The 27,628-nt window shown below is 37.2% G+C and overlaps 1 protein-coding gene and 2 long non-coding RNA genes across 3 annotated transcripts in view; 1 reads left to right on the top strand and 2 right to left on the bottom strand.

Annotated features, from left to right (window-relative positions):
• The window catches only part of LOC138927877 (uncharacterized), a 49,105-nt gene extending 23,351 nt beyond the window's left edge, over positions 1 to 25,754 (bottom strand). Inside the window, exon 1 of the long non-coding RNA XR_011444316.1 lies at positions 25,526 to 25,754. This is a non-coding gene — a long non-coding RNA (uncharacterized lncRNA). The remainder of the gene's footprint in view (positions 1 to 25,525) is intronic.
• On the top strand, positions 23,659 to 24,251 carry LOC108074282 (uncharacterized). Its single transcript, XR_001770689.3, has 2 exons — positions 23,659 to 24,015; positions 24,087 to 24,251. It is a non-coding gene; the product is annotated as an uncharacterized lncRNA (long non-coding RNA).
• Positions 25,755 to 26,780: 1,026 nt separating the features above from the next.
• On the bottom strand, positions 26,781 to 27,572 carry RpS26 (ribosomal protein S26). The gene is made up of 2 exons (XM_017166254.3): positions 27,415 to 27,572; positions 26,781 to 27,331 (listed from the first exon to the last, which is right to left on the bottom strand). The coding sequence occupies exon 2, from the start codon at positions 27,321 to 27,323 to the stop codon at positions 26,979 to 26,981; it is 345 nt and encodes a 114-aa protein (XP_017021743.1). The 5' UTR covers positions 27,324 to 27,331; positions 27,415 to 27,572; the 3' UTR covers positions 26,781 to 26,978.
• Positions 27,573 to 27,628: the final 56 nt, after the last annotated feature.

Raw genomic sequence — 27,628 nt, 5'->3', positions numbered from 1 at the left:
TTGGCCTTGTTCTCCTTTCTATATTGTTTTTGTAGCCAGTTTCTGGGTTTGCTTTACCTAGATTTCTCCATTCACTCATTGTAAATCCAACAAGTAGGTCGATTATAGTAGAATGCATTCAAATGGGTGATTGACAAAAAAACACAGAACAAAGGCAAACCATAAAGGTAGAGGAATGTGAATCAATTTATACACTATTATTTTAGATAAATAAATTAAGTACGTCATACAAAATATGGTATATTACGATAATATAAACCATTCAAAATACGCTGTACTTATTTGCAAAAATATTTAAATAAATGCTTACGAATATTTTTAAAATTATTTATTAATTTATTTATCTATGACCTCAACTATCTTTGCCCCAACTATCCCTTTAAAAACAAGGTATACCCTAACTTTTTGCAGACAAAACTAAAAATATACAAAGGCAAAGAAGTGACTCTGTGTCTTTTATTAGTGTGTCCTGGTTTCTTTTCTTTTACATTTCCTTATTTTTTGTTTTTCTTTTCCAAGTTTGTTCCCTTTTCCGCACTCAGTGAACGGAAAATTAAGTTGTACAAGCCAACCCCAAAAGGCAAATGAAAACAATGATGATGATAATGACGAGATGATGATGACAGGCCAGAAGAAAATGCTGCTAATTTGCTCGTTTTCATTTTGATATTTTCTCGGACAGTGGAGCCTGCCTAATTGTTGTCCAGCCCTGACACAGATACCCCTCAAAACATCAACAATTGGTGCAGCAAACAGATGTAAAACCCCATTTTCGGTTAAAGCCAAACAAATGAGCTCGGTCAACAGCTACAGCAAGAGCAACGTGGCGTATGCGTAATATTATTTGCTGCTGCGGTCTCGTCTTCTCGAGCTCTCGATTTGATTACGTAACAAATAAGCCGCACAAGTGGTTACCCCAAGGCAGAGGGGCTCCTCAACAATGGCTAAACAATACATATAAATATATTTTTGATTTATTTGAGCGTGCAAGGACCAAAAAAGGGGGACACAGGAAACGAAGGCAAACAGAACAGAAGCGCCAAAAAGTTTGCTTTTCTTATTTTCTTCTCTTTTCTTCGTATCCTGTAGTTGCTCTATGCTGCAAAGGGTATATTTTTCAGAGAATGTCAGACTCAGTTACTTATTACCTCTTTTGATTCTTCATAAATATCTTTAATAGTATTTACAGGGGCAATAATAGGTGAAATATTTGTAATTTATAAGCTACAAATAAAATCCAATAAAAGTAAAACCTAATAAAATAATAATAAATAATAAATACAAGTGAAAAGCTGAATATCTATTAGTATTAACTTTTCCTAAATATATATTTTAAAAGTTTTTCTTAATTTTTCCGTATTTAATATTATAATTTGTTTTTTTTTTTTGTTTCAATTTTTTATTGTATTGGGGACAATTGCTGGCCGGGGTCGCCGGTTTTTTATTCCCGCCGACACACCTACGATAATCCTGTTAAAATTTGTTTGTTTCAAATCGCGAAAAGTTTTCGCCGCGCGACGTCTCGCAGCAAAACAAAAACTTTGGCAGGTTAACCAAACTCAAATCGATTTGGGAACGGGGACGGGGCGGAGGGCTATGGCAGGAAATTGATTTCGTATGCCAAGAACCCATCACGTATTCTCGGTCCCCCGAGTCCGGGTGTTTCTTTTAGCAAAATGGTGCAATAAAAAAGAGCAAGCGCCTGGAAAATCCGGGGGAAAATGTTTCTTTGATTTGCCGGCACCGTCGAAGCGATGAGCAAATTAGCTCTATCCACCATAGTTGCAAAATTTCCCAGAGCACAGTTTTCTTGCTTTCCTTTCCCATGTTTTTCTTTTTTATGTCTGACCATAAAATGTTTTCGCGCGAATTTTAATTTTTCCCGAAGAATGTAAGAAAATGTTTGGTGGGGGAATACGGGTGAGTATATTCCCCCATCAACATAAATTTTCCTTGCTCCCGGGATATTTTCATTGTTTGGCTGTAACTCATTTGAGCGAAAAGCATTTGCTCCCTCTACTCCTCTACTTCTTACCACACTGGCTTCGCTTTTCCTGGGTTTTTCCTGGGATCAATTCGCCCCCGAGCGTTGCACATGGCGCACTTGTAAATGCAATCGATGTGATTCAATTTGCTCGGACATTAGATTCGATTTATTAATTAATTTTGTTAGTTCGCACAAAGAACCAGAGCTTGCGGGAAAAGTTTTTCCAGTTTGGTAAACTAAATAAACGTTTGGGTAAAATTGGGGTTGAGGTGAAGCCTTGGTGCGGTTATAGTTAAGAGTTTCTTGATAAAGGAAAATATTTTCATAAAGGTTTTTTAATGAGCTTTACTACTAAGTATTGTTATAGCAATTATTATATCAAGTATATTCCAGGTAAAATAATAAAAAATGTTTAACAAAATTTAGCTTTGTTTAAATTTAAAATTAAAAAAATATTCTAAACCCTTTACCTTAACTTATTGCTCCAATAAATTTGAAAATATAACAATTTTATGAAAACCAAGCTATCTTAATTAATATAACTCTTATATTTTCCTACCTTTAACATACCAAAACTCAACCACAAAACTGCTAGCTCCTACCTAGCCAAGGACTATATATAATTACAATAGCCAACAAGTGTGGCAGAAATTACTAAAAAGAAAAATATATATGACTTTCTTCCTTGCCTAACCAAAGCACGCCCTCCTTTATGGCCAACTTAAGGATGGCTTAATAACTTTGGCACAAATGCGAGTGCCATAACGGCTGTCTTTCTGTTTATTAAATATCCCGGCCGTCAGCAGACCCAAATTGCTTGCAACATATTTAACCAACAGACAGAAGGAAGGAGCGAAACAAATGTTTCATTTGGCCAAAGGCAACACAGCACTTGAAAGTCATTAAGTTTCCCTCTTGAGTTCAAACAATTAGATGATGATGAAACGCTTTTCTCCGCTACTCCTTTGGCGCAACTATTTGGTTCTGTTATTAAAAACAAATTATGCAACTATTTTCACACTCAAACTGACACAAATTTATGTAAACGATAGGGAAAAAATTATTATTTTGCACAAAAAAAACATCTTCATCATGCCCTAGCATAATTTTTTTCCTCTCTTTGCTTTTCCTTGTTCCGAGTTGCACGAAAAACTTTTGCAGTGCGGGAAAACTAATCAATCTTAATGTCGCAAAACGAGCAACAAGCTACAAATTTACGTGTGTTGTTGCCACATTTTGATGTCATTAGAAAATGTTGCAGGTAAATGAATGTTTGCAATCCATTTTGTTAAAGGAAAAACACGTAATAAACAAGAGACAAACGGACTAGGAGATACCCAGTCTTTTTTTGACTGCAATAATTGTTGCTCGATTGCCTTACTGGAGAAATAATTAACGGATAACTTTGATAATGATGATCAGATCTGTAAAATCTATAGTATACATGCTTAAAATGTTCTTAACTATCTATCCTCAAAGACATTTTTATTGTACTTATCTAGTTCCTGAGTTCTGGAAGGTCATTTGTAATAAAATATGACCCCATGTATTGCCACAAATATACCTCAGATCTCGCAAGAGAATACCAGGTACAACAACATTCTCACACACAGAAAAAGAATGGAAAAATGTTGAAACTTTAAGGGGGGCGTGGCTCTGAGTGAATTTGACAGTGCGTATTTTTTGGGGCGAATGACAAACGCGCTGTTTCGTGATTGATGCCTCATCATTCAACTGGCAAAAGCGAAAATTCTTTTCCTTCGACGGAAAAAGAAGAATGAAAGAAAGGTTTTCCCCATCCTGTTTTCCTTCGCTGTTGTCTTGGCCCTCCATCGTTTTTAAAGCAGTTTTACAAATGTTTACAATGTTGCGTGATTTGCAATTGAATGAGAAATGGGGCGAGTGCGCGGGAGAAGTCACTGCAACACGGGCAAAGCGGGGGAAAGTCCTGGGAAAATTTTCTTTCGCGCGGTAGATGGATTCGTGTTGGGTCGCTGAAAGGTGAGAAGTTCTTTACGGCCAACATCGATTTAAGTGCGAAGAAAAAACGCAATAGGAGGTGGCAAAAATAACTACAAATATTTATAAATAAATGAACCGAAATCCCTGGGAAATGAATTTCGCAGCATCCCCTTGGATTTCGCTTATTCCCTGCAAATTAGTTTAAATAAGGGAATTCGTCTTTTGTGCAAATGACCTCGCTTGGGTTTCTTCCTCCAACAGCTGCTGTCTGAGTTAACCCACTTATCCAACCTTTTTCGGTTTCACTCAGGGAAACCCCACTCCCTGCATATTTTCCCTTGTTTTCCCGCACCCTTTACATCACCCTTGGCAACTCCTTTCACAATCTCCCATCGATTACGTGTCGCTTTGGCAGAAATGTTTTGTAATCCAGTCAGCTTCTCCTGTAAATTGCCAAAAAATAAAACCCAAATCGTTTAACCTTGAAAGGGAAAATGGCGAAGAAACTCCCATTTAAAAGCTACTCGAAAAAAAGGCTTCTATATTTTTAAGGGAATTTTTAAGGCTCTGTTTACGGCCAAACTTGGCTATTTAAAAAATAAAAATAAAATAACAAGATATTTTTATTGATATTTTTATTGTATTTTCCAATATAGGTTCCTCTGTTAGTTATTTTATTATATATATAATTATATAAAGTTCGGATTTAAAATTTCAAAAAGTTATTTAAGTTACAATTAAACAAAGGCTAAGCCTTGCTAGTTCCTCTGTATCTTGTTTATATTTTCTCTTTATATTTTGCCACTTTCCCCCCTTTAATTTTTGTTTATTTTCCGTCACAGCAAAGCCCACTGAAAATTTCACACGCAAATCCCATAAATACAAGCGCCAGTCCCGCCGAATGCCAAAATAAATTATCTGAAATGTTCTCAGACCTCCGCCCGCACACACACACACGCTCAGACACACACACACGATAAACAATAACAAAATGTGGGGGCAAATACATACTCGAAAATGAAATTGGCATGCAACATCCGGTGGCGTCTGCGCTTAGAATTGCAACACAACGGCGGAGCGGGCCCCGAAAAAACAACCAATGTCGAATTGAATGTCAGGATATTGTTCGCAGAGGAGCAGGCGAGCGAGAGAGCCGGGACAGGACAACAAACAGGATCCCGACAAAACCAGCTTTTGTGTGTAAGCCAAAATGCATGTCAATGAAGAATATTTTTGGCGTGAGATATGCAAACATGAACCAAAAATGAATTTACTACACACAGTCGGACAAACAGCTTCCAAATATTATGACTCCACCCATTTCCCCATTCATTTTTATGCATTTCTGCGGGCCATTCAATTTAACTAAAAACAATTCGATTTGTTTTCAGAACTTTTTCAGACAGGAGATGGAAAACTGGCTGACGTTTCGGAATGAAAATGGAGTAGAAGTTTGCTAGACACCCAAATAGTCCAGCTTTTGTTAGTGAAAGAGATAACTTTAAATGTTAATACTGACGAATCCTACAAATATTTAGAAGCAAATATTGAACTTAAAATTGACCTGAATTAACGCCACATTCTCTAAAAAATATATATTAAACAAGAAAGGAAACTAACTTCGGGAAGCCGAAATTTGTATACCCTTGCAGTTTGCCATAGGATCTTTCATTCAATCAAAAATCAATCATAATTAAGCCAAAAAAGCATCAAATTTAATTCGGAAAGCTTTTCTGAGCTTGTTTTTTCTAGGGTAACAAAACTGCAAACAAAATTTCTAATTTTAAGACATTACAATTTTTGCTAATTTTTTCTGTGACAATTGAAAAATTTTAAGACCACAAAAATACAAAACAAAATTAAGAAAAATGTTTTTCTTCTGAACATGGCTAGATCGACTCCGCTTTTTGTGCTGATCAAGAATATATATGATTTATAGGGTCGGAAACGACTCCTTCGCTGACAAAAATCATAAAACCACTCAAGAAGATCTAAAATATTCACACTCTTCAAATGAATATTTTTATATATTTTAAATGGTAATTTTCTATAAAAAATAATCATAACTAAGCCAAAAAATCATCAAATTCAATTCGGAAAGTTTTTGTGTACTTGTTTTTGCCGGATAAACAAATCTGCTTACTAAATTTCAATCTTTAAGATATTACAATTTTTGCTAATTTTTTCTGTGACAATAAACCATTTTAAGACCCCAAAAATACGAAAAAAAATTATGAAAAATGTATTTCTTCTAAACATGGCTAGATCGACTCCGCTTTTTGTGCTGATCAAGAATATATATGATTTATAGGGTCGGAAACGACTCCTTCGCTGACAAAAATCATAAAACCACTCAAGAAGATCTAAAATATTCACACTCTTTAAATGAATATTTTTATATATTTTAAATGGTAATTTTCTATAAAAAATAATCATAACTAAGCCAAAAAATCATCAATTTCAATTCGGAAAGTTTTTCTGTGCTAGTTTTTTTCAGATAAACAAATCTGCATACTAATTTTCACATTTTAAGATATTACAATTTTTGCTAATTTTTTCTGTGACAATAAACCATTTTAAGACCTCAAAAATACAAAAAGAAATTATGAAAAATGTTTTTCTTATAAACATGGCTAGATCGACTCCGTTTTTTGTGCTGATCAAGAATATATATGATTTATAGGGTCGGAAACGACTTCTTCACCGACTAAAATCATAAAAACCCTTCAAGAAGATCTGAAATATCCACTTTCTTTAAATAAATATTTTTATATATTTTAAATGGTAATTTTCTATAAAAAATAATCATAACTAAGCCAAAAAATCATCAAATTCAATTCGGAAAGTTTTTGTGTACTTGTTTTTGCCGGATAAACAAATCTGCTTACTAAATTTCAATCTTTAAGATATTACAATTTTTGCTTATATTTTCTGTGACAATAAACCATTTTAAGACCCCAAAAATACAAAACAAAATTAAGGAAAATGTTTTTCTTCTAAACACGGCTAGATCGACTCCGCTTTTTGTGCTGATCAAGAATATATACGGTTTATAGGGTCGGAAAAGACTTCTTCGCTGACAAAAATCATAAAACCACTCAAGAAGATCTAAAATATTCACACTCTTTAAATGAATATTTTTATATATTTTAAATGGTAATTTTTTTATAAAAAATAATCATAACTAAGCCAAAAAAGCATCAAATTCAATTCGGAAAGTTTTTCTGTGCTAGTTTTTTCCAGATAAACAAATCTGCTTACTAAATTTCACATTTTAAGATGTTACAATTTTTGCTAATTTTTTCTGTGACAATAATCCATTTTAAGACCCTAAAAATACAAAACAAAATTAAGAAAAATGTTTTTCTTCTAAACACGGCTAGATCGACTCCGCTTTTTGTGCTGATCAAGAATATATATGATTTATAGGGTCGGAAATGACTCCTTCACTATGTAACACACTTTTGGCTAAAATTATAATACCCTGCAAGGATATAAAAGAGGAGCTACAATTTCTTCTACGTACTTCAAGAAAAACTTAATTTCATTCTAAATATGTCCGAAAACATTACATAAACTAAGCTCCAAGCATTGTTTAAAAATCCAATTAGACTGCCCTGGAACATGTGCCTCAGTCGGTTTCGTTCAAAATAAATATATATTCTCCGGAATACACGGCATTTAATTACAAAATCAGATGCAGAGAAAAAAAGAGAGAGACCATTTTGCACAACAATAACAACCACACACATGGCCAAGACACAACAAAGTTCCCTCCACACACACAAAAACCCTGTCGGGGCCAGCCCTTTTTTGACAGTTTGAGCTGCTGCAAGCTTCAGATACAAACGGAGAGGCAAACAAGCTGCAAAGGAATGAGAATTTCCCAACACACACACACACATTCCCACACACCCACACACAGGTCCTCCTCGAACAGGGCGAAATACTTTTCATATTACGTATACGACTCACATTTGTGACCTGATTTCGGCCTTATCAATGCAATGCTTTTTGTTGTTTGCGGTTTCTGCTGCTGCTTCTGTGGCAGCCACATGACAGTGTGTGCTATTTTGCACAGGAAAAAGCATTTCGGAACCAGCTTATATCATTATAAAGAAAGACAGAATAAGACCCAAAAAAATGGGCTATGTACATCGACTATATTCATCGGTTTACTGCCTTTTCTATACTATTAGAATTTGTAAAACTCATGGATAGTTAAGCATATCTGCCCATATAATTGCCTTGATATTATTAACAATAAATAATATAGATTCTTCCATTAAATTAGGTTTTTTTATATTGATCAAGTTCATTAAGAACTCATACTGATTGACATGTATATGTACTATGTTGAAAATGACCTTTTGTCTTAGAAGTATAAACAAATTTAAAATAACTTAAGATCTCATTCTTCACGACCTCCTTGTTCCTAATTGATTACTACAATTGCCCCAATTCATTTTCTTTCTGTGCATAGGAGGTGCAATCTGCAACACAATCTCTGCTCAACAACGGAAAAATGAAGTTATTGGAAATGACTGTCAAGCAAAACGGCCACCAGCTCGGTCTACAAAATCACAAGTTTCCCGGCATCTCCAACATCCCAGCATATTTTCCTTTCCTTTTCTTGGATTTCTTTTCTGCCGGCCAGCACAACACAAGAGCACAAAATGTTTGGCATCTTTGGATTTCCTTTCTTTGGCATTCGTTGTTGTTTCGGCTTGGGCTGCCACATGGCAGCACTTTTTACTGGTAAGCAACAATCCCAGAACCGTGTCGATAATCAAACGTCAGCATATAAAACTCAGGGCTTTACTATTCCTGGCATCTCCTCCGCTCTACACTCGACGGGTGGACACTTTTCTGGGTTATTCTGAAGGGTTTTGGCTGGCAAAATTGTTGGTTTCTTTGGCTCGAATTGAATTTGGGAGAAACGAATTGAATTTGGAGGCAGAGCAGAATGAATGGGTTCAAGTAGGTGCTATATGAAGTGCTGATTTTATTGGTGGTTTCATTGGCAGAGGTAAAAGAAGGTTTTTTGGCTAAATAATTTGGTTAGATGGGGGTTTGCCAAAAAGAAAAAAAATAGCTTGTAACAATATTTGATTTTATTTCTTAACATTTCTAAATAAATTACCTTTTATTACTAAAATAATACAACAGTTTAATATAAATCCTTGTAATTTAAAGACTCAAGTCTAAGGATATTATAATTCTTCTTAAATCTCCTCCCTTGCTACATTTAATTTATGCATTTTTCCATTGAGAATACTTTCACTGCTTTGTGTGCGGCGACACTTTGATTACATTGTCCATTAAATCTGAATGGAAAACCGCAATTTTATATTTCCCAGTCACGCCCGCCCTTCCCCCCTATCATCTTTAATAATGTTTAATTGATTTTGATCAATGAAAATACATTTTACATTCACATGAAAGGTGAGCAAATAAAAAACACGGAGCGGCTTGAAATAATATTTAATTAATTAATAACATATTGACAATGAATGGAGCAATTAACACGGCTTTGATTATGGGACAATTCTATATTGATTATAGCAAAAGATCCGGATAAACCGATAAGTGTGTGTATATTTGCCTTTATTCCTTCATTTCAATGCAAATGCGTATATATAGAAATACATATTGGTTTTATATTCTGCCATCGTTCGGTGCATTAATGGGAAATTAATTTTTTATTTGTCAAACCAATGCCAATTGAAGCGTAAACATTTCAATGGATAAAACCAGAGAGAAGCATTTTGTCCAACCGACCGGGCAAAATTATACACCATAAACAATACACAATATATGCATGTGCATATGCACAAAAAAAAAGAGTCATTAAATAATTATTTGACAACAAAAAAAGGGGGTGCCACCTGCTAAATTGCATTACAATTTTGGCTTAATCAAAATGTCAGGAAAAGGCGGAAAAACGCGGCTTGTGCACTGCATTCAAAAGTGCATCAATATGCAGTCAAATGAGTTTTCCATACATTCGCAGGCATATTTAAATTAATAATGCAAGTCCCGACACCAGATCGCAAACAAGTAAGAAAGTTGTTGGGAGAGTGCTCGACTTTGAGGTACCTGGTAGGTAAGGCTTCGAAGGAACCCCTCAATTCGGGGATGTTGCGAACAAGAGAGTACTTTCAGTGCACTCTGAGAGAGAGCTTTGTACATTTGCTCTCCGAATTTTAATTGAAGGGAGTTACAAAACACACTAAAACCCCATTTATTTTTGAGAGCGTAGAATCTAAATATTAAATCTCTGGAATTCTCCATCCGATTTAAGAATCTTTTCTTTTTTATTTACACTAAATTATATTACCCTTGTAACCCATAACTAACGGGTATAAAAAGAGACAAATCCACACAATATATACACGTGGCCCTGCCGTATCGGATGATGCATTTTACAAACCAGGCATACACTTTACTCTACATATATATTTTATACGTTTTGCCTGATTTCACTTCCGTTTTCAACTGTCGGTGCGCACGTTAAATTTTTCCTCTTTTTTTGTGTTCATTAATGAATTAATTGTTGCACCGGATATTTCAAACATTTTAGATTTGTGGTTTTTAATTTCCTGCAAAATAATCGGCCAATGATTTTATATATACATATATAACCAGATGCCTCCGCCGTCGCCGTTGCCCTGGCCAGAAAATCAAATGATATTTTATATACGAATGTAAACATTTTGCGGTAATTTCGGTTTCGTCCTGACTTTAAATTGCCAACGGAGGATGAGGAAAGGAAAACCGGTGGAGGGAAAGCGCCGAGGAGATTTTCGCACAAATGTTGTGACAATGGTTTGGCCAGGGTTGCCAAATGACTGACATAATGTGTTTGTACACATATTTCGGTGTCTGTTTTTTGTGTTTCCGTATAGTGGTTAAATTAGACTAAGTGCTGCTGCAGTCCGCCAAACGTCAGTGACATTTTTACGATCTGCAAAAAACTTTTCGCGCTAATAGAAATTATAAATTTCTGAATATGCTAGCAGTATGTGTTTTTTTCTATCAAATAAAATGACAAAATGAGTACGAATCAAGGCAGGCGTATGAGAACGAAGTACAAATGATCTATTACTTCTATAAAAATGTAAACTTTTTTAGAGGATTAAATTGCAAACACCTAATCCAAAAGAATATAAAGAAATTTGGAACTTATTAAGAAGAAAATAATATAATAAATATCCTATAAAAATATAAATACAGTTCACTGTTTTCAGCATTATAATATCACGATCGCTTGTAAGAGTAAGAGGAACTCCCACCTATATAACCTTTGCTACTATAATACTATTTAAATACCTTTTCTGAAAACATGTTTTCCCTCTATTAATTTCCCCTCAGTTGCCATAAATTTAACTCGAAACGTAGGTTTAGGTCCTGCCCAACCAAGGACCCTGTTCTTTCCAAGAATTTCTGTTGATTTACCTTCCTCAGAGATGATTTCGTTAAGCCGCTTACCAAAACAGTTTTTGGCTACAGCTTTTGGCATTTCCTTGTGAGAGCAGCGGCGAACTTAAAGACTCTTTTCCCCCAAGAAAACTTGGCAGGCTAAGGCCGGGAATTTCAACTGAATTTTCCCCCCGAACTCCGGAGTTGTTTGTTTGCCATGTGCAGCAGCAGCAGCATCAAGCCTACAAAACATATTTCCGTTTCATTTACTCGCCAACACAAAAAAAAAACATACATACATATAAAAACCGAACCAGAAGAGAGAAAAGGAAAATCGCTGGCCAAAAAATACCAGAACAACAAATTGCGGAGTTTGTTGGGGGGGGGGGCGGGGGGGGGGGGGGGGGCGGGGGAGCGGCGGGACTGGCGAAAAATAAACTCCATAAACTGGTCGGTCGACCCCAAGTAGAAATTGCTTGTAACCTATTTGGCAGCCAAATTTCATCATCGAAGCCCAAAAATTTGCTCGACCACAAAAATGTTCGCTCAACTTTCTTTTTGGCTTTGGTCTTGGCTTTTCCTTGTTTTCCTCCGCTAACGCCCTCCCTCCCCCCATGTTTTTCCGCCTTGTGTCCTTCTCTACTGTCACCCCGATGTTTGCATGTCCTGGCCAGCGAAAAGGGGATCCTGTTTTGGCTGGCTACTTCATTTTCTGCTTTATATTTTCCATCGTTAGCACGGGACGACGCCAGCGAACCTAAAAGGGCTGTACACAGTCCAAAAATGTATACTATATACGAATATATATAAACAAATAAGTCTTTTGATTTTTAAATTATTATATTATCAAAAATATTACGTCTTTAATCAATGCAAGATGAAATTTACAAGGAAAACGTTAATGAAATGAAAGTATCCCATTATAGCGTGAAATTTTGAACAAGAACCGCTCAAAAGTTAATTATATTCTCTTTTTAGATAATTTTTTTCTCTGTGTACGCCGCTTTTCTCCGATTCCCGGCTTTCCCCCATGGGTTTTTGAGTAAATTCTTGGCACCGCTCGTAGGTGCCGGTTGCTATCTCCCTTGCACGCCCTATCGCCGTCTCGTTCATGGGCCGAGACAAGATAAACAGCATTTTAGGCAAAGGTCCTGTGTCCAGGAATTCTTTTTTTTTCAGCCGCTGCCTTTTGTCGCGATAACTGCAATGACTTTTGTGTTTTTGTTGCTCGCTGGCCCGTGCCTTACATACATATGTGTTCATTGACCGCATTTTTAGGCAACGTTTTTCCGATTTCCCGTACCCACCGCTTTTCCACGCCCACCAACCAGCGATTCGCATTGAAAGTGCATATATCTAAAGGGGTTGTTTCACATTGATTTCGGTTTCGCATAAAGTTCAATGAGTTTCTGGAGCAAAAAAGAAAGAGCCAAACATTTTTGGTCAGCCAAGTGTTTCGGTTAAATGAAGCTGCATATGCATGTATGGAGATATCTGTATAGATAGATGTAGTACTATATAATTCGGATATATTCAGATAAACTGTTATGGGAGAAAGTTCTTTGATCCTGCCAAATTGTTTTAAATTGAAATAAGCAGCTTAAAAGTATTTAAATCATAATATAACCTTTTAAAAAAAATCTACTAATTATATTCTTGCAAAATCCACAAGAAATGTCCAATATAAAATACTAAAACAACCCATAAAACCTTATCACAAAATCTACCAATTATTTCAAACAAAATCAATTAAGCTAAAAACCATCAAAAACCTGTTCAATTAATTTTCAACAGAGTCTTAAAATGTTCTTTCCGCATAAGTATATTAGCAAATTTGGCAAAACTTGACCACAATCAAAGAAGCTAAGCTGTTACGGCCAGAAACATGTGCCCAGCTCAGCCGAAAATATATATAATTTTGTGATTAAACTGCACATTAATGAACACAAGACAAAGAAAACGGGATATGGAAACTGTGAGACGAAACCAACTGACAAACCGCAACGAGTCGAGCGCACATTCAGCTGCTGCCATTAAAACCGAAATAACCGAAAAGCCATGAAGAGACAATAAATAATTTTAAAGTGACCGCAAAGAAGGCAAACACACACACATCCTCGCTGGTGGAAATTTCTTAAGAGATTTGCCCAAGTGTTAATAGCTCATAAATATTTGAAAATGTTTTGCATTTTCTTTGGCGCTTCGGAATCCTTTTAGCAAGGACTCGCTCTCCCGTGTGCGGTCATAAATGGAGGACACAGCGTCCCCTAAGTGTGACATAATATCTAAAATATTTTGTGCAAAGTTACACAAAAGACGAAGACGAGAAGCGAAAGCGGAAAAGGGACCGCACACATGTGCTTGCCTTGCATGGCCATTTAATTTTGCAAAATGTTTGTTTGATGTCCTTAATAGGCTTAGAGACGATGACGACGACGAAGCCGAGGACGACGAAGATGAAGATGGGGACGGCTACCTTGCAACCAAAAAATGATGAAATATTCAAAAGTTCCGTGGCAGGCGGGCTGCTCGGCAGTGGGCGGAGTAAGCCAAGAAAGCTGCAAGTCAAACACAAGTTTTCCTCCAAGATTTTTTCCACTTCCTTTCCGTTTCACATATTTCACTTGATAATGCCACGACAAGCAGTCCAGGACCCACCGCCAGATATCCTTTTAGCCTAACCTTAGGCTCCTGCTCTCGAATTGCATTTGCTTTTACCATATGTGTACACAGAGGGAAAATCTCTTCAAGCAATAAGCCATAAAAAGCTAAAGCCAACAAGGTTAAGTTTTGGTTTAAAGAATCATTAATATTTAATACTGATGCTAAAATATACATTTTTTATATAATGAGTGATCCTTTCTTTTTTTCCTGTGCATCCATGAGATCTGTGTGCAGTTGGAGGACTGTGGGGAGCTAGCAAAACTTTTGCACATTGAGGTTGTCGAAAGTTTGTCTATTCATTAACCCAAATACTTGGGGGCTGAGAGTGCCGCTAGGCCCAGGTTTAAGCTGAAGTTCCAACAAGCTAATTTGCATATTTGAGTGACTGCACACACACACACACACACAACTCTCGCTTTCTTCTTATTTCTCTTTTTTAGCCTTTTGTTGGGCGATGACAGATGACAGTGATAAGGCAAGAAGTCTTAGACTAAATGGGGTTAATCGCTTTTGCGGTTTTTGTACATGACGTCAAAGAGCACCACCAGGCACAACTAATTCAATTATATTCCCTCTGAACTTTCGCTGTTAAACTGCAATTCAAAGTTGTTACTATATTAGGCATTAGTGCTGGTTGGGTGTTGTGTTTAGCTTTCGTATCCTGAAGGACTTTAAGGCCTTGGTGAGGATTTTGAGCAATATAATAAAGGTTTCCAAGACCTTCTGCCGCAATGTCCGGTGCCATCCAAGACATGTTAAGATATTCGAGAACCAAACCAGCGTCAGGACAATGCGAACAATTAACATCTTCTTACAATAAAAAATATACTTTGATTTAAGAAACTTTCTGGAAATGTGAATCAGCTGTTTTTTGCTTTAACTTATCGATTACGAAAGTTTATTGAATTTTATTTAAGCACTTAACTTGGTCTTACATCAATTTATCAATAAGTTTTGTATTTTGAAATTTTATTTATATTTCATGTCGCCCCTAAGTGTGCTGAGCAATTTAAAATAACCCTGAACCATTTTGCGGAACACATAATAATCGTTACTACCATTACTGCCGCTGAAGCCATTATCTAATCAAAGATTTTCATCCCACACATCGCACATACACATGATTGTTGCGTTGCCTTTTATGACAGTCGAGGCCGCAAATCAAATACGCCCAATTAAGCATTGCCTATTTTTAATCCTGCCAGAGCCTTTTTTGTAATTATTTCCCAACCAAGTGAGTTGGCGGCGGGCCAAGGGACGTTAAATGTTCATTGAAAGTTGAGATAGATTGTGTGAAATCAGCGCCAACCAATTTCGAATCAATCACCAAAAACCCAGCCGGAGAAAAAGGCAGCCCCAAACGCACGAATCTCGAGGACCTAATCGAGCGTAATGATTGCGTTGGCCTCAGAAAAATATAACAAAAAAAAAAACAAGAAAGAAAAAAGTTTCTATTTCTTGCTCCAGAATTTGTGCTAAATTAAGCGCTCATTATTTTAAGTGTGTGCCAACAAAAAAAAAGAGGAACAAACCAATTTTTGTCTAATAGAAACGTTTCGAACGAAGCATTAAGAGAAATCAAATAAAATTTAGATTTTGGGTAGGAAATATTCTAAGGTAAAGTGAAATTTAATGAAAATCTAGAGATTTAAAAAGTCATTATGTTTTTCTATCAATGTCTTATATTGTACTTATATATATACTTTAAAAACTATACAAATATTTAAAGAGTATCCAGATTTTAAGCAATTAATAAATCTGCATTTAGTTTTCTTCAAAAAATTCAATCTTTTACAAATTTTGATACACCCAAAACTTTAAGGGCTGCTCGAATGGAATTCAAGTTTTTGGGTTTGAGGTCACCAGTAAACATTAATGAACACATGTTCTCAAAACATTAAAATTAAATGTGCCGCTCATTAAAATTTGAAACATTCGAAAGGGACAGGAGAGGCAGGAGCCGAAGGCCGGCCAACCGAGTTTCGGGGGAAATGTTGCTTGACATACACGGCATTTAGTATTGGGGTTTTAGGAAAGGGCTTTCGGGCCTTCGAGCATTCGGGCTCTCGCCCACCCGGCTTTGGGCATGCATCATATCACAATAATAACGAAGCATTTAATGCCAAATGTGAGGAAATGGTTTGCGAGTCTCGGGTTTCATCATCATCAGCAGCCAGCCAGCCAGCAGCATCGATAAAGTCAAAGTGTTTGGTCACTCATTTCCCCGGATGAGGGGCTGACCTCCAGGCGGGCAGGGCCATAAAACAAAACCGACATATTGCTGGATGAGAGATGGGTCGGAGGAGACAGGAGTCGGGAAAAAGGACACCCGCTGAGTGACCGACTGGCTGACTGACTGACTGACTGACATGGACATTGTCATGGACATGGACGTGGGGACATGCCGGGACACACAAGTTCAATTCAATTTTTCGGCCATGTTTTTGTCATTTCCATATATGCAAATGAATATGTTGAAAACCGGAAAATCAGCCAGGAGCTGGGCGGGGGAGGAAAATGCCACCGCCGAAAGGAGAGGCTTTTTCGGAGTAACAGGAATAGAGAAGTCCCGTGGATTTTTTGTGTTTTGCGCGTGCAAGCAATTTTCCTTTTTAACAAACAAAAGGGGGAAGGATATATATAAAACATATATATATTTTTAAGTAGTATTTGTATGTATTTTTTAAACATTTAAAAGGACAAAGAGCAGCTAAAAAAACTCTTATTACCCAAAGCAATACACAAAATATTATATTTCTTACAGAGATTATTTTTATACCATGTTTATTAATATTTATAAACCACAAAACCCTATTTGCACATTCTAAGAAAATCATTTAGACTTTATTAAACTATCTGAGCTATTTCCTAAAATACAAATTCCACAGTTGAGCAATGTTGGACTTCGGGAAAGACCAAATAGCTCATAAATGTTGACAAAAGGGGTTATAGAGAAATGAAATAATGAGGCTTTTAAGGGGGGGGGGGGGGGGGGGGGGGGGTTTTAAAAGGGAGGATTTAAAGGGACGGCCGGGCCTCTACTATAAAGGGTCGCACTCTGGGCTTTGGGCAAACATTTAACGCTGCCAAATGATTTGCAGCTGACGAAAGGCTAAACAGGACACAGGCAACAGTTGTTGTACACAGAGGGAAATATTCTTAAAAAATTATATTAAATATTAGGAAATAATACTTTTCAGAGAAGTTACCAATTGCATAATTTTAAGATAGATCAAACAATTACCTCATTACCTCAATTACCTCCACAAAGTGAGATGCTTACTGCTGGAACTATCCCATTTCCCTTGGTGTAGAGGGCAGGAGTGGACGCAGAGAGCAGGGAAGGATATGCAGAGTGAGTCAGATGGATAGATAGATAGTTAGATAGAGGACGATACAAAATACAAATGAACATACGCAATGCGGCAATCAAAAGCCAACACGCACAAAAGAGAGGAGGGCGGCGAAAAGGGGTGACGAGCGGAAACGGAAGGGGGGGGCCAGTGGGGAGTTTAGAGCGAGGCAGAGGCAGAGGCACCGCCTGCACACAGAGGAGAAGGACATCCGGTCTTTGGCCATACAACGACAAATGTCATCAAGCAGTCCAAATAATAATAAAATATACACTTAAGCCCCGTTTTGTCCGCCTGTGCGTGTGTGTACATTTTCGGTCGCATGTGGGGGTGCTGCCCCCGCTCTTCCTCCTACTACTACTACTACACTCTAGTAGCCACCACTAAGGCCCCCTCAGTTCTCTCCCTCCAACGCCTCCCGCACCCTGGCTGTGCGTGGATTTAAATAAAACGGAAATTTATTTCGACAAATGGCATTTACTTGCAACGGATGTGCCGCCATTACAATGACACGGAAGGGCCACACACATTTATGCAGGCACTGAGAGAAATTAACAAAGGATTTTGACTAAAATTTAAATAATTCTATTTATAAATTTGTTGTCAAATTGAAGGCACATTTTTGTGGAATTTTAACTTGATTTTAAAAAGGTTTTATAGTGGTTTATGTGGTTTATCCGATCCAAGATATTTTCGACCGATTTTAAAAGGTATTTTATAGAAATTTCTAAATTAAAAATAAATATATTCTTTATTGAACTATACTATTTTATTTTCATGGAGATTTAATGAAGATTTCTAACAATATTCCGACATACACCAATGCAATCAATGCAATTCTTAAGAGATTTCAGACAGTTCTGGGAAATCCTCGGTATTTAATATACCCTTTATTTCTAAAATTTATAATATTTAGATTTCTAATAACTTGTGTCTTTTGTTTTACATAGAATTCTATATATATCTATTATACCCAGTTTATCTTAAGCATAATGTATTATTCTTTCTCCTCAGTGCACATATACACGCAGGACTCCACAGGATCTCCGCTCAACTCGTGCGCAATTCAAAAACGAGAAAGCTGGCTGGGGAAGCCAGCGTGAAGCCAAAGGAATCGCAAGGACCAACCAACCGACCTGACTCACTGAATGACTGACTGACTGACTGACGGAATGCCTTCAATGTGCATAAGTGGGATAATGGGTCAGGCTAAGCCACAAGATATCCAAGTGGCTGCCATCACGATGATGATGCTGATGATAATAATGATGGGGGATAATGCCTCGTACCGGAAAAAGAGGAAAGGGGAAACCGAGAAAGAGAGAGAGAGAGTCTTGGAACACGCACAGTTCTCAGTTCGCAGTATGATAAATTGTAGAAGATATCACGGCACGACTCCTTTGCATATATGTACATTGTACTTTATAATTTGGCACTGCAAAAAAAGTCTCAGTTTGGGGGAAATATTTTAAATAAAAATTATAAATATATAAAGAGGATCTAGCAAGGAAAGGTTCTGTCTTAGTAAAGGTTACGAAGACAATAGTTGCCCATGGACGTTATTAAAAAGGGAATCGAAAAAACTGAGATTGTTTCCACTCACTCTATCTATGGCGATATTTATAATGATTAATACAATTTTTTAATACACTCTCCCCACTTTAAAGTCCTCAACCATTTCTCCCGGCGTAATCACAACTGGAGGCATAAGGGCGGCATCCTCACTTGCTCCATGATGTCCCGCTATCATATTTTCCCCGCAGACGCTCTGGGCATTTAGCATTCATGAGATAATAAGAACAGAAGAGATATACCCAGCAAAAACAACCAAAAAACTGAAGCCAAGTGGACAGCAATAAATGATTTCGAGGCCAGGCCGAAACATGTCATGATTCTTGGTATTCTTTTTTTTATCGTTCTCTAACACAACACTGCGTATACGCAATCGTAAGTGAAAGTCTGGGGTTTTCTCTTTTTTGCCAGAGGCTATGGATAATTTGGGTTAAGCTCACGCACTCACTCCCTCTCGCACATATGCGTCCGGCATAATATCTTTCAGGGCAATTTTTACTTTGATCCATTTATGGTTCTGTGTTTGTTTGGCTTTTTTCGTTTTTTTGCTCCCTTTTATTAAAAACAAAATGTTTTATTTGACTAACTTGTTTATGTTCGGCCTTAAAGCTGACCCGCCCGGGAAAAGGTCCTTCTATCTGGGCAAAAAGGGTTTCTGATTGTGCGTATCAATTTTTATGGAGCGGCGGCGGCGGCGGCAGCAGTATGGGGGATTAAACGGTGGATGAGTGTGAATAGCATAGGAAATGAAATTCTTATCAGGCCATTTGGGGATTTCCCTTTGGCGTTAAGTGAGATAGTCCCATGGAAAATTTAATTTATTAAAGCGAGAAGCCAGAGAATTGTGTGAATTATGGCACCACAAACCGCAAAAAAAATATATAATAAAATAAAATAAAATATATTTGTTCAAAAAAGATCATAAAACTCATAAAGTATCTCAATTAAAACCCTATAATTTTGTTCCACTTTATTTTATAGAAACCCTGGCGCTATTGTAACTCAATCGGTTGCTACTTTTTCAATTAAAAGCCAACCTGGGCCCCCCAACACTTTCACCTTTAAGAGCCGTAAACCGAACCTTAACCACAATTTTCCATCACCTCCATCAACCGGGTGGATTTTCCCCCCACCAAGCAGGCCAAGCGGGCAACATGCCCCACGATAATTGAATTATGAAACATCATTTCGCTGTCTGCGTTAACCATAAACGCATTAAGTTCGCGTTAATGAAGAATTATGCAGATGATGTCCAGGTCCAGACCTCAGACTAGACTCCAATATAAAGGCGGGCCCCGTATAAAAGCCAAAAGCCTTGGCCCATTAGCAAGTCTGGTCCATTAAAAACTGCACACGCAAACAAAGGAAATGGGAAAAACGCTGCAGTGGAAAAAGTTCTGCAGTGAATTTGCTAATTTATTAATTAACCTCAAACAATTAAAAGGAAAATATTTTACAAATGCTCGGGTAATTAAGCCGGGCTACGGCCAAAGGAACGGGTGGTCTCGAGTTAAAGATTTAAAAATTCTATTAAAAGGCCCAAGGAATGTGTTGGTTTGGGAACTAAAGGAAACGGAGCAATGGAATGGTTTCAGGACCGATAAACAATGTAGATTGTAATTAACTTGACCAGACACCCACTTTCCACCCGTCCATTCCACCTGCCTGTGCAAGACAGTGCGTATACTTAATTGCATGCACGAAATGCAGGACTCGGTCTCGGACTCAAACTCGACATGAATGACATTCATTTTCGGAGCACCTGCCACTGTCTTTGCTGCACTTCCGTTCGGCCCCCAGCAGGAAGAGAGCCAAAGGATTCTGGATAAAATGGGGAAACCGGATGGGGAAAAGGGGATCGGGATCCATGAATATATTGAGCAATTGGGTCGTCGAAGCCCTCTCTTCTCTCGAATTTCATAAAGCATTCACTCGTCCTCATTGAAAATAATTAAAATGCGTCAAGCGTTCAAAATCAAGCAGCGTGGAAATTTAATTGTATTGAAACGAACCCGGTTCCCCATACTATTTTCCACGTTTTCCCCTCTTTTTTTTAACGTTGCGAATGCGTTGAGTTCCATTTGGCAATTGGGCCAACAAATGAGTTCATTTCTTTCTTTCTTCTCCTTTTTTTCTCTTATTTACCTTCACAGGTGAGGGCGTCGGGGAATGAATAAAGCAAATATGGAAGTTGGAGTGCTTAAAAAATGCAATTGATCAAAGGAAGAAGGTGGGAATTAATGGAGAAATAAAACAACGCAAAAGTGCTTGAGATTAATACTTATGGGGATTTTTAAACGGAAATTAATTGTAATCTTGGGCGGACAATTCATAATAAATATATATAATTTAATGTTTACAAAACTAGATTTCAAAAGATGTACTCTTTCTTCGGTAAATAACTTGAAATACAAATAGTTTTAATAACTAACTAACCATTTATCAAAAAACCTAAAATAAAATTAACACCTCATAGGTTTATTTTTTAAATTTCACTTTTATTTAATATTAATTCCCAACTTTGCCGCCACACACACCCAACATTCAATTACAAATAAAGGCTTAATTTTCATATGAATATAAATGTATCTCCCCCGTATTTTCGTATCCTTTCAGGCTCCACTTTACAGAGGACACATGCTACATTTCCCATGGTCAACAGAGAAAGGAGAACGGCCAGAGCCCAAGGCCACGGGGTACAGTGGGCACACGGCAGTGCATGAGGAGGCGTAAAAACTCGCATCGCAGCTGTTGTCATTGGCAATACAAATAATAACACCCAAAAAGTAAAAAAGCAGCACACACAGTTCGATTTTTTATCAATCACAAAATAAACACAATGGAGGGGCAATAAATACATGTTTATGCCATTTTTTTACATTATCATATTTATATTTATATTTATAGGTAGTACATGTGTCCCGCAGGAAGCTCGTATCACTTTGATATTGTTCAACGGCGGGAAACACATAAAAAAGAATTTTAATTTTCACTGGAGCCGAGAGGAGTGCCATACATAATTGAAGTAAAAGCAAACGCCATTTGATGATTTTTATACAATAAATAAAGGGAATTGCGTTTTCTTTTACGATTTGTTTGACATGGAATCAGGCAATACGTATGTATGTACATACGACTTGCAAGTAACAAGATGTGAATGTGGAAAACCTCGCTCTGCCGTGAGTTCAACCATTTTTCATTTCCACGGCGGCGGCGAAAGGTCCACAAATATATGGCTGTCTCATAAATAGGAGAGCCAGAAATCAATTGACAATTTATTGTTTGAAACATAAAAAATGAGCGACTGAAGGGGCGGACAAAAATCTATATTAAATTACGAGCCAGCCAGCAAAATGTCAAAATAATAATAATAAAACGGGAGAAGGGCCACAAAAACATGGGGAACGGTGTTGAAAGTGAAAGCGACGGTTAGGACACCCTGTCAAATTACATTGAAAGGGGTTTAAGGGAAAATAAAATGTAGAATGCAGTTATATATTTTTGTTATCGAGCATCGCAAACCTAACCCAAACCTAATTATCTATTTAATTTATTTTTTAACAGAAAAAGAAAAGTTTATTGAATGAACACAAATTCATTGTAATATTTATTTTATTTATATAAAAAATAATCAAGAAGTCGATCGTAAGAGCATCTTAACTTCAGATTGAGTTTTTCGTTTTCGTTTTCTTATGTTTTTTTACATTATATAAATTACTTTTATATTTAAATTATTTATTTGTTAATATTCTTTTACGATATACACGTAAGAAAGGGAAATCCCCATTCAAGAGAATGTACAAACTATTTTCTCTTTGCCTGTTGCATTCAAGGATATCAAATACACCCACTCAACCGTTATTTAAACAGAATGAATCCCCTGACATAGACATATACGTATCGTGCACATTTATATATGTACATTCATATATATATAAATAGGAAAAAAAAGAGATATCGCATGTGCATTGGCTTGACTTTTTGTGGCCATTGTTGCTCGGTTGCCACTGCCGTTGCCGTTGCTGTTGCTGTTGCTGTTCTCTGGTGTGCCCAATTGCCTTTAAATTGTACCGAGTGTTAAGTGGCGCACGTTAAAAAAACATTTAACGTTTTTATTTACGATATACACAGAGAGCAACAAAAAAGGAGCCACAAAAAAATGGCAGGACCCATGACAGCGGAGGAAGAGGCAGTGAAAGTGTTTTGTTCTGGCTCTGGCATTAGGTACTCGCAACAAAAAAAGGAGAGAAATACATATAGAAAAAATAAAAAGGATATTGGAATCGCTGCCGAATGGGACGGCTCAAAACGGAGTAAAAAAAACGGAAATTAAAGTTAAAATATGGCAGGAGCCTCATATTGGGGGTTAGAAGTGAGAGGAGAAAGTGGAAAAGTGGAAAAGTGAGCGAGCAAGTGCACAAAAAGCCATCGAAACTATGAAATGTATATAATAGAATTTGCTATCCGAATGAATGTCCTGTGTCCCCCAGTCTGTAGTCTCAATAGAAGACCATTGAGGCGAAATAAGTGGATATGCATGTGTGTACGGATTTTAAGTGTGCTTTGTCAGTCATAAAATTAAATGAAACTCGAAAGAGCTCAACCAGTGCAGGGGAGTTTTAGGTAGAACAATAAAAATATTTTCAAATTTCAGCTTAAGAAAAAAGTAGATACTATATGCACGGTTTTCCTGTCAGGAACATATTCCTTATTCTTATTACATTTCTCACCACTAGTAGGCCATTTCATCATGAAAGCTTGTTTATTACTTTATCGTATTTTTAAACAACACATGTATTTTCAAGAGAAGCAAGAGAGTCGGCGTGTCTACTGCCATGTGGCTGGGATCAGGCCTTTCCCCTCGACTTCGGCGACGTTGGACTCACTCTCCCTTCGTCTATTTGCGTCACAAAAATATCGAAAAATCCAATAGTGAGCTCCAAAAGGATACACGGCCTTTCAAACTCCATTTCCCCATAAAGCATCCTGACACTAAGAAGGTTTCTGAGATATTCAAGGGGTTAAAAGTCTTTTTAGGCATTTTGGCTTAAACCGGTAAGTTTTGAACTATATTTTAATGTATGGCTATTTTAATGATTTTATTTATTTATTTTAAATAAATTCAGGCCACTTTGGAGGAAAATATGACTCGCTACACATTTATGCTTGAGGAAACTGGGAAAATCAGGTTGCTTTAAGGACGAAAATCTGTGAAAAATGTCAGTGAACTAATTAATAAGATGAAATACATACCTATCGGTTCTGCGAAATCTACACATTAGCAGAATAATTTCCACGGCTATTATTATTACTTGCTTGGAGAGTAAGCTTAAGTAAGCTTCTAAAAATCTTAATAGTAATTAATATTGCTTCCCTTGTTGAAAATCAATTTCAACTTTGACCCCTGGCTGTTCCACAAGGCATTTTTCATTAGCACTTGTGAGTGCCCTATTTAATTTATGCTAAAGTATCAACTGCTGCCGCTTATGTCTGCGCTTTATTTTTATTTTCTTGGCATAAGAAAACAATAATTCAGCCCGGCAGCGAGTTCGGGCTGCTGAAACAGCAGAAAACCAAGGAGAAATTGTAACGGCTCAAGAACACAAAAAACTCGTGAAAAAAGGGTAAGCAGGAAAAGGAAGTGTACACACACACATGTGCGACTCATTTGCCTTTGCATTCACGTCTGTGTAATTTATGCCAAAAAACAGTACGCAAGGCTGTGGCCTGTCTCCGACAAACAATTGCAATGGTTATTTACGAAAATAAAGGGTATTGTGCAGAAACAAGAGTAAAATCAAGGAAAATATATATTAAGGCACATGAGAATATTTTTTTAAACTAAAAATAATAAAAGAGAATTGATAAATTTAAATAACTTCAGTGTTAAAACGTACATATGTATTTAAATAAAATTAATGTAGTATTTTTTAGAACTCGTCGCTATTTATTTTTATAATTTTTTTATAAATTTGATGGAAAAAAAAGTTAAAATCAATTGGCGCGTAAATACACATTTTACATTTGACACAGGGGCGCTCCCTGCGGAAAATCTCCGAAGAGTGCCGTTTCCACGCAATGAAAAGGGCAAACTATTTGCTGTTTTTCGTGGGAAAACGAATTAAATTTAATTAAATCTCTATTTTTTATGGATTTAAAAAGGAAACAGGTGGAAGTCGGAAATGAGATATCACACACGAGTGAGTGCGTGGCCGCCTCCGAGCAGGAAACAGGCGGGTGAGGCGGAGAAGCATGGTATGAATCCGTTATAGTTGGAGCCGGGTTTTTTCCGGATATAAGTTTTTAATCAAAAAATTGTCTTACATATATATATGTATATACACATATAAAATATATATTTTTAAATATATTGGCATAAATGGCAACTTGTAGTTACCAAAACAAACGGTAGTGGCGCTTTTGAACCCACCAGAAGAATTTACCGTTAGAGTAGACTCACCACTAACAACAAACAGTGCTTGCGTTTATGAAAGATTTATGAATTACCCTGTTTTCATTGATTGCCATTTCAATAATATTCAATTAAATGAATTGTTTTACTCACCTGCACTCAGTTTTAATTGCTTGCAAACTCTGCAATGCCATTTTCGCTACCAGCGAACAATGCCGACGTTTGTGGTACGGACCAGAATTACAGTGTTTATATTGCTTCCATTTCGATCAAATTATGTTAAATGAACTATCACAATCACTTGCAATCATTTTTAGTTACTTGGTACACTTGCAAACTTCGCAATCCAAAGTTATTAAGCACTTGTTTGCGATTTGCGACGATCAGGCAAAATTTCACCACGGTGCTAGGGATGAACTTACGACGCAAACAAGTGATGGTACAAAGTGCGTGAAACATCGGCAGCTTCTAGGTTATTCGATAGCTGACAGCTATATTTAAAAAAAAAAAAAAAAACAAATAAAAACTATAACAAACTTCGAGAAATAACTACATATATCTGATGATGGAAAATTAATTAATTTATTATTTTTATTTAATTACTTTCAAGGTGTAAGCTAAATTTTTGAAAACCATCGAAGTTATGTAAACGTTTATATTATTTTTCTGTGATCAGGGTTCTATCTATCTTTATAAATAAAAATGCGGCTCTGAAAATATAATCCACATCATATAATATATAACATATAAGCCACATCACTAATAGATGGAAATATTAACATTTATAATTTTTGACAATACAGGTTTAATATATGTATCCGGCAGTTCAGACAACATATACCACCTGCAAAAGGGAATACTGTTGATAAAGTTTCACTTAGATAGCTTCATAACAGGTAAGCAAATCCTGCCTTATACCCTTAGTATCTTGGCACCCTTACGTTTTCATACTGATTAATTGTTAAATTCTATTAATATTCCTTTCGCACATATGAATAATCTGTTATCAATAAAAATCCTGTATATAATGTACTGTATCATCCCTTTGATTTGTTTTCTGACTAATACTTTTTATCCTATATTCAATAAGATCTCTCCGGACCCAATTCAGACCTACTATAGACTATATAGCAACTTTAATAAAAGGGACTTTACCGTTTCCATAGAAATACTCCACTTATTTCATTCACATGTACGAAGAAAAACGTGCTAGCTGATAGCATCGAGATTTCCTTTCTTCACTTGGTCAAATCCACACCCCTTTTCCGGGCAGATTCCTGTAGGAATGCCTCCTCCGCTAGACTTCAAAGGGAGCGTTGATAAGATTGTGGCTGCTGACGCCTTTTGAGTGAGAATAATGGTAGGCTTTTGCTGGCAGACGCATCTGTTTCCCATTGAGCACACACTGTTTGTTTCGAATTATAAAAAAACTGGATGCATCAATATATTTCGTCTGCTTCTCTTCGCTTCGCCGCGTTCCACAAAAACCAAATACAATTTGCATGAAAGAAACCCGGCTCTAGATGGAGGTGTTGGTGGATTCCATATCGACGTTGCTGCATCCAGTGTTCCTTCTTATTCCTTCAGCTATTCAGGGACCAAATATCTACTTCCTATTCTGGTTGTTGCGGGCCATGTCCTTGGGGAAGGAGCGCAGTGGCGGCGTACGGATGCGACGGGCCTCGCGGGAGCGATTGCGCACCACCTTGGAGTGAATGGCGCACGACACACAGTAGTGGAGCTTCGCGTAGAGCTTGGGGAGCACGTACGAGTCCCAGATGCTGGCCTCAGTGATATCACGGACGGCGGCCGCCTCCACGATGTTGCGGATGACGAACTTCTTGATCGCCTTGTCCTTGGGCACGCAGCGGGCGCAGTTGGTGCAGCGCACGGGCTTCACATGGCCGCGGTTGTGCTTGTTGCGTCCTCCATTACGGCGCTTCTTGGTCATCCTGCCGGCTGTTTTTCATTGAAACGAGATGCAGCGCACACACAATGGCATTAATAGCTGGGTTAGCCGGCCGGATGGCTGCCATAATTACCTTATTTTTTGATTTGAAAATCCACCAAGTGAAATCCGCGTGTTCACGCCAGGCGAAACTAGTGCGAAAAGGGAGTTGCCAGCTCGAAATTTTCGGGATGCCAGATCGACAGGCCGCACTGAGCAGGGTTGATTCCGAGCCGATATCGATGTTTTTTGGGTGTGGCAACCTTAGTGTTAAGCCCTGGTGAGCGGGCCACTATAAATATTTAAAT

Source organism: Drosophila kikkawai, chromosome 2L (assembly GCF_030179895.1).
Source record: "Drosophila kikkawai strain 14028-0561.14 chromosome 2L, DkikHiC1v2, whole genome shotgun sequence".
Lineage (NCBI taxonomy): Eukaryota > Metazoa > Arthropoda > Insecta > Diptera > Drosophilidae > Drosophila > Drosophila kikkawai.
The sequence above is the reverse complement of the archived record's forward strand: the minus strand, read 5'-3'. Positions and strand labels throughout refer to the sequence as shown.

Excerpts from the sequence above, each read along its gene's own strand:
- RpS26 (XM_017166254.3), bottom strand. The coding sequence starts at position 27,323 with ATGACCAAGAAGCGCCGTAATGGAGGACGCAACAAGCACAACCGCGGC.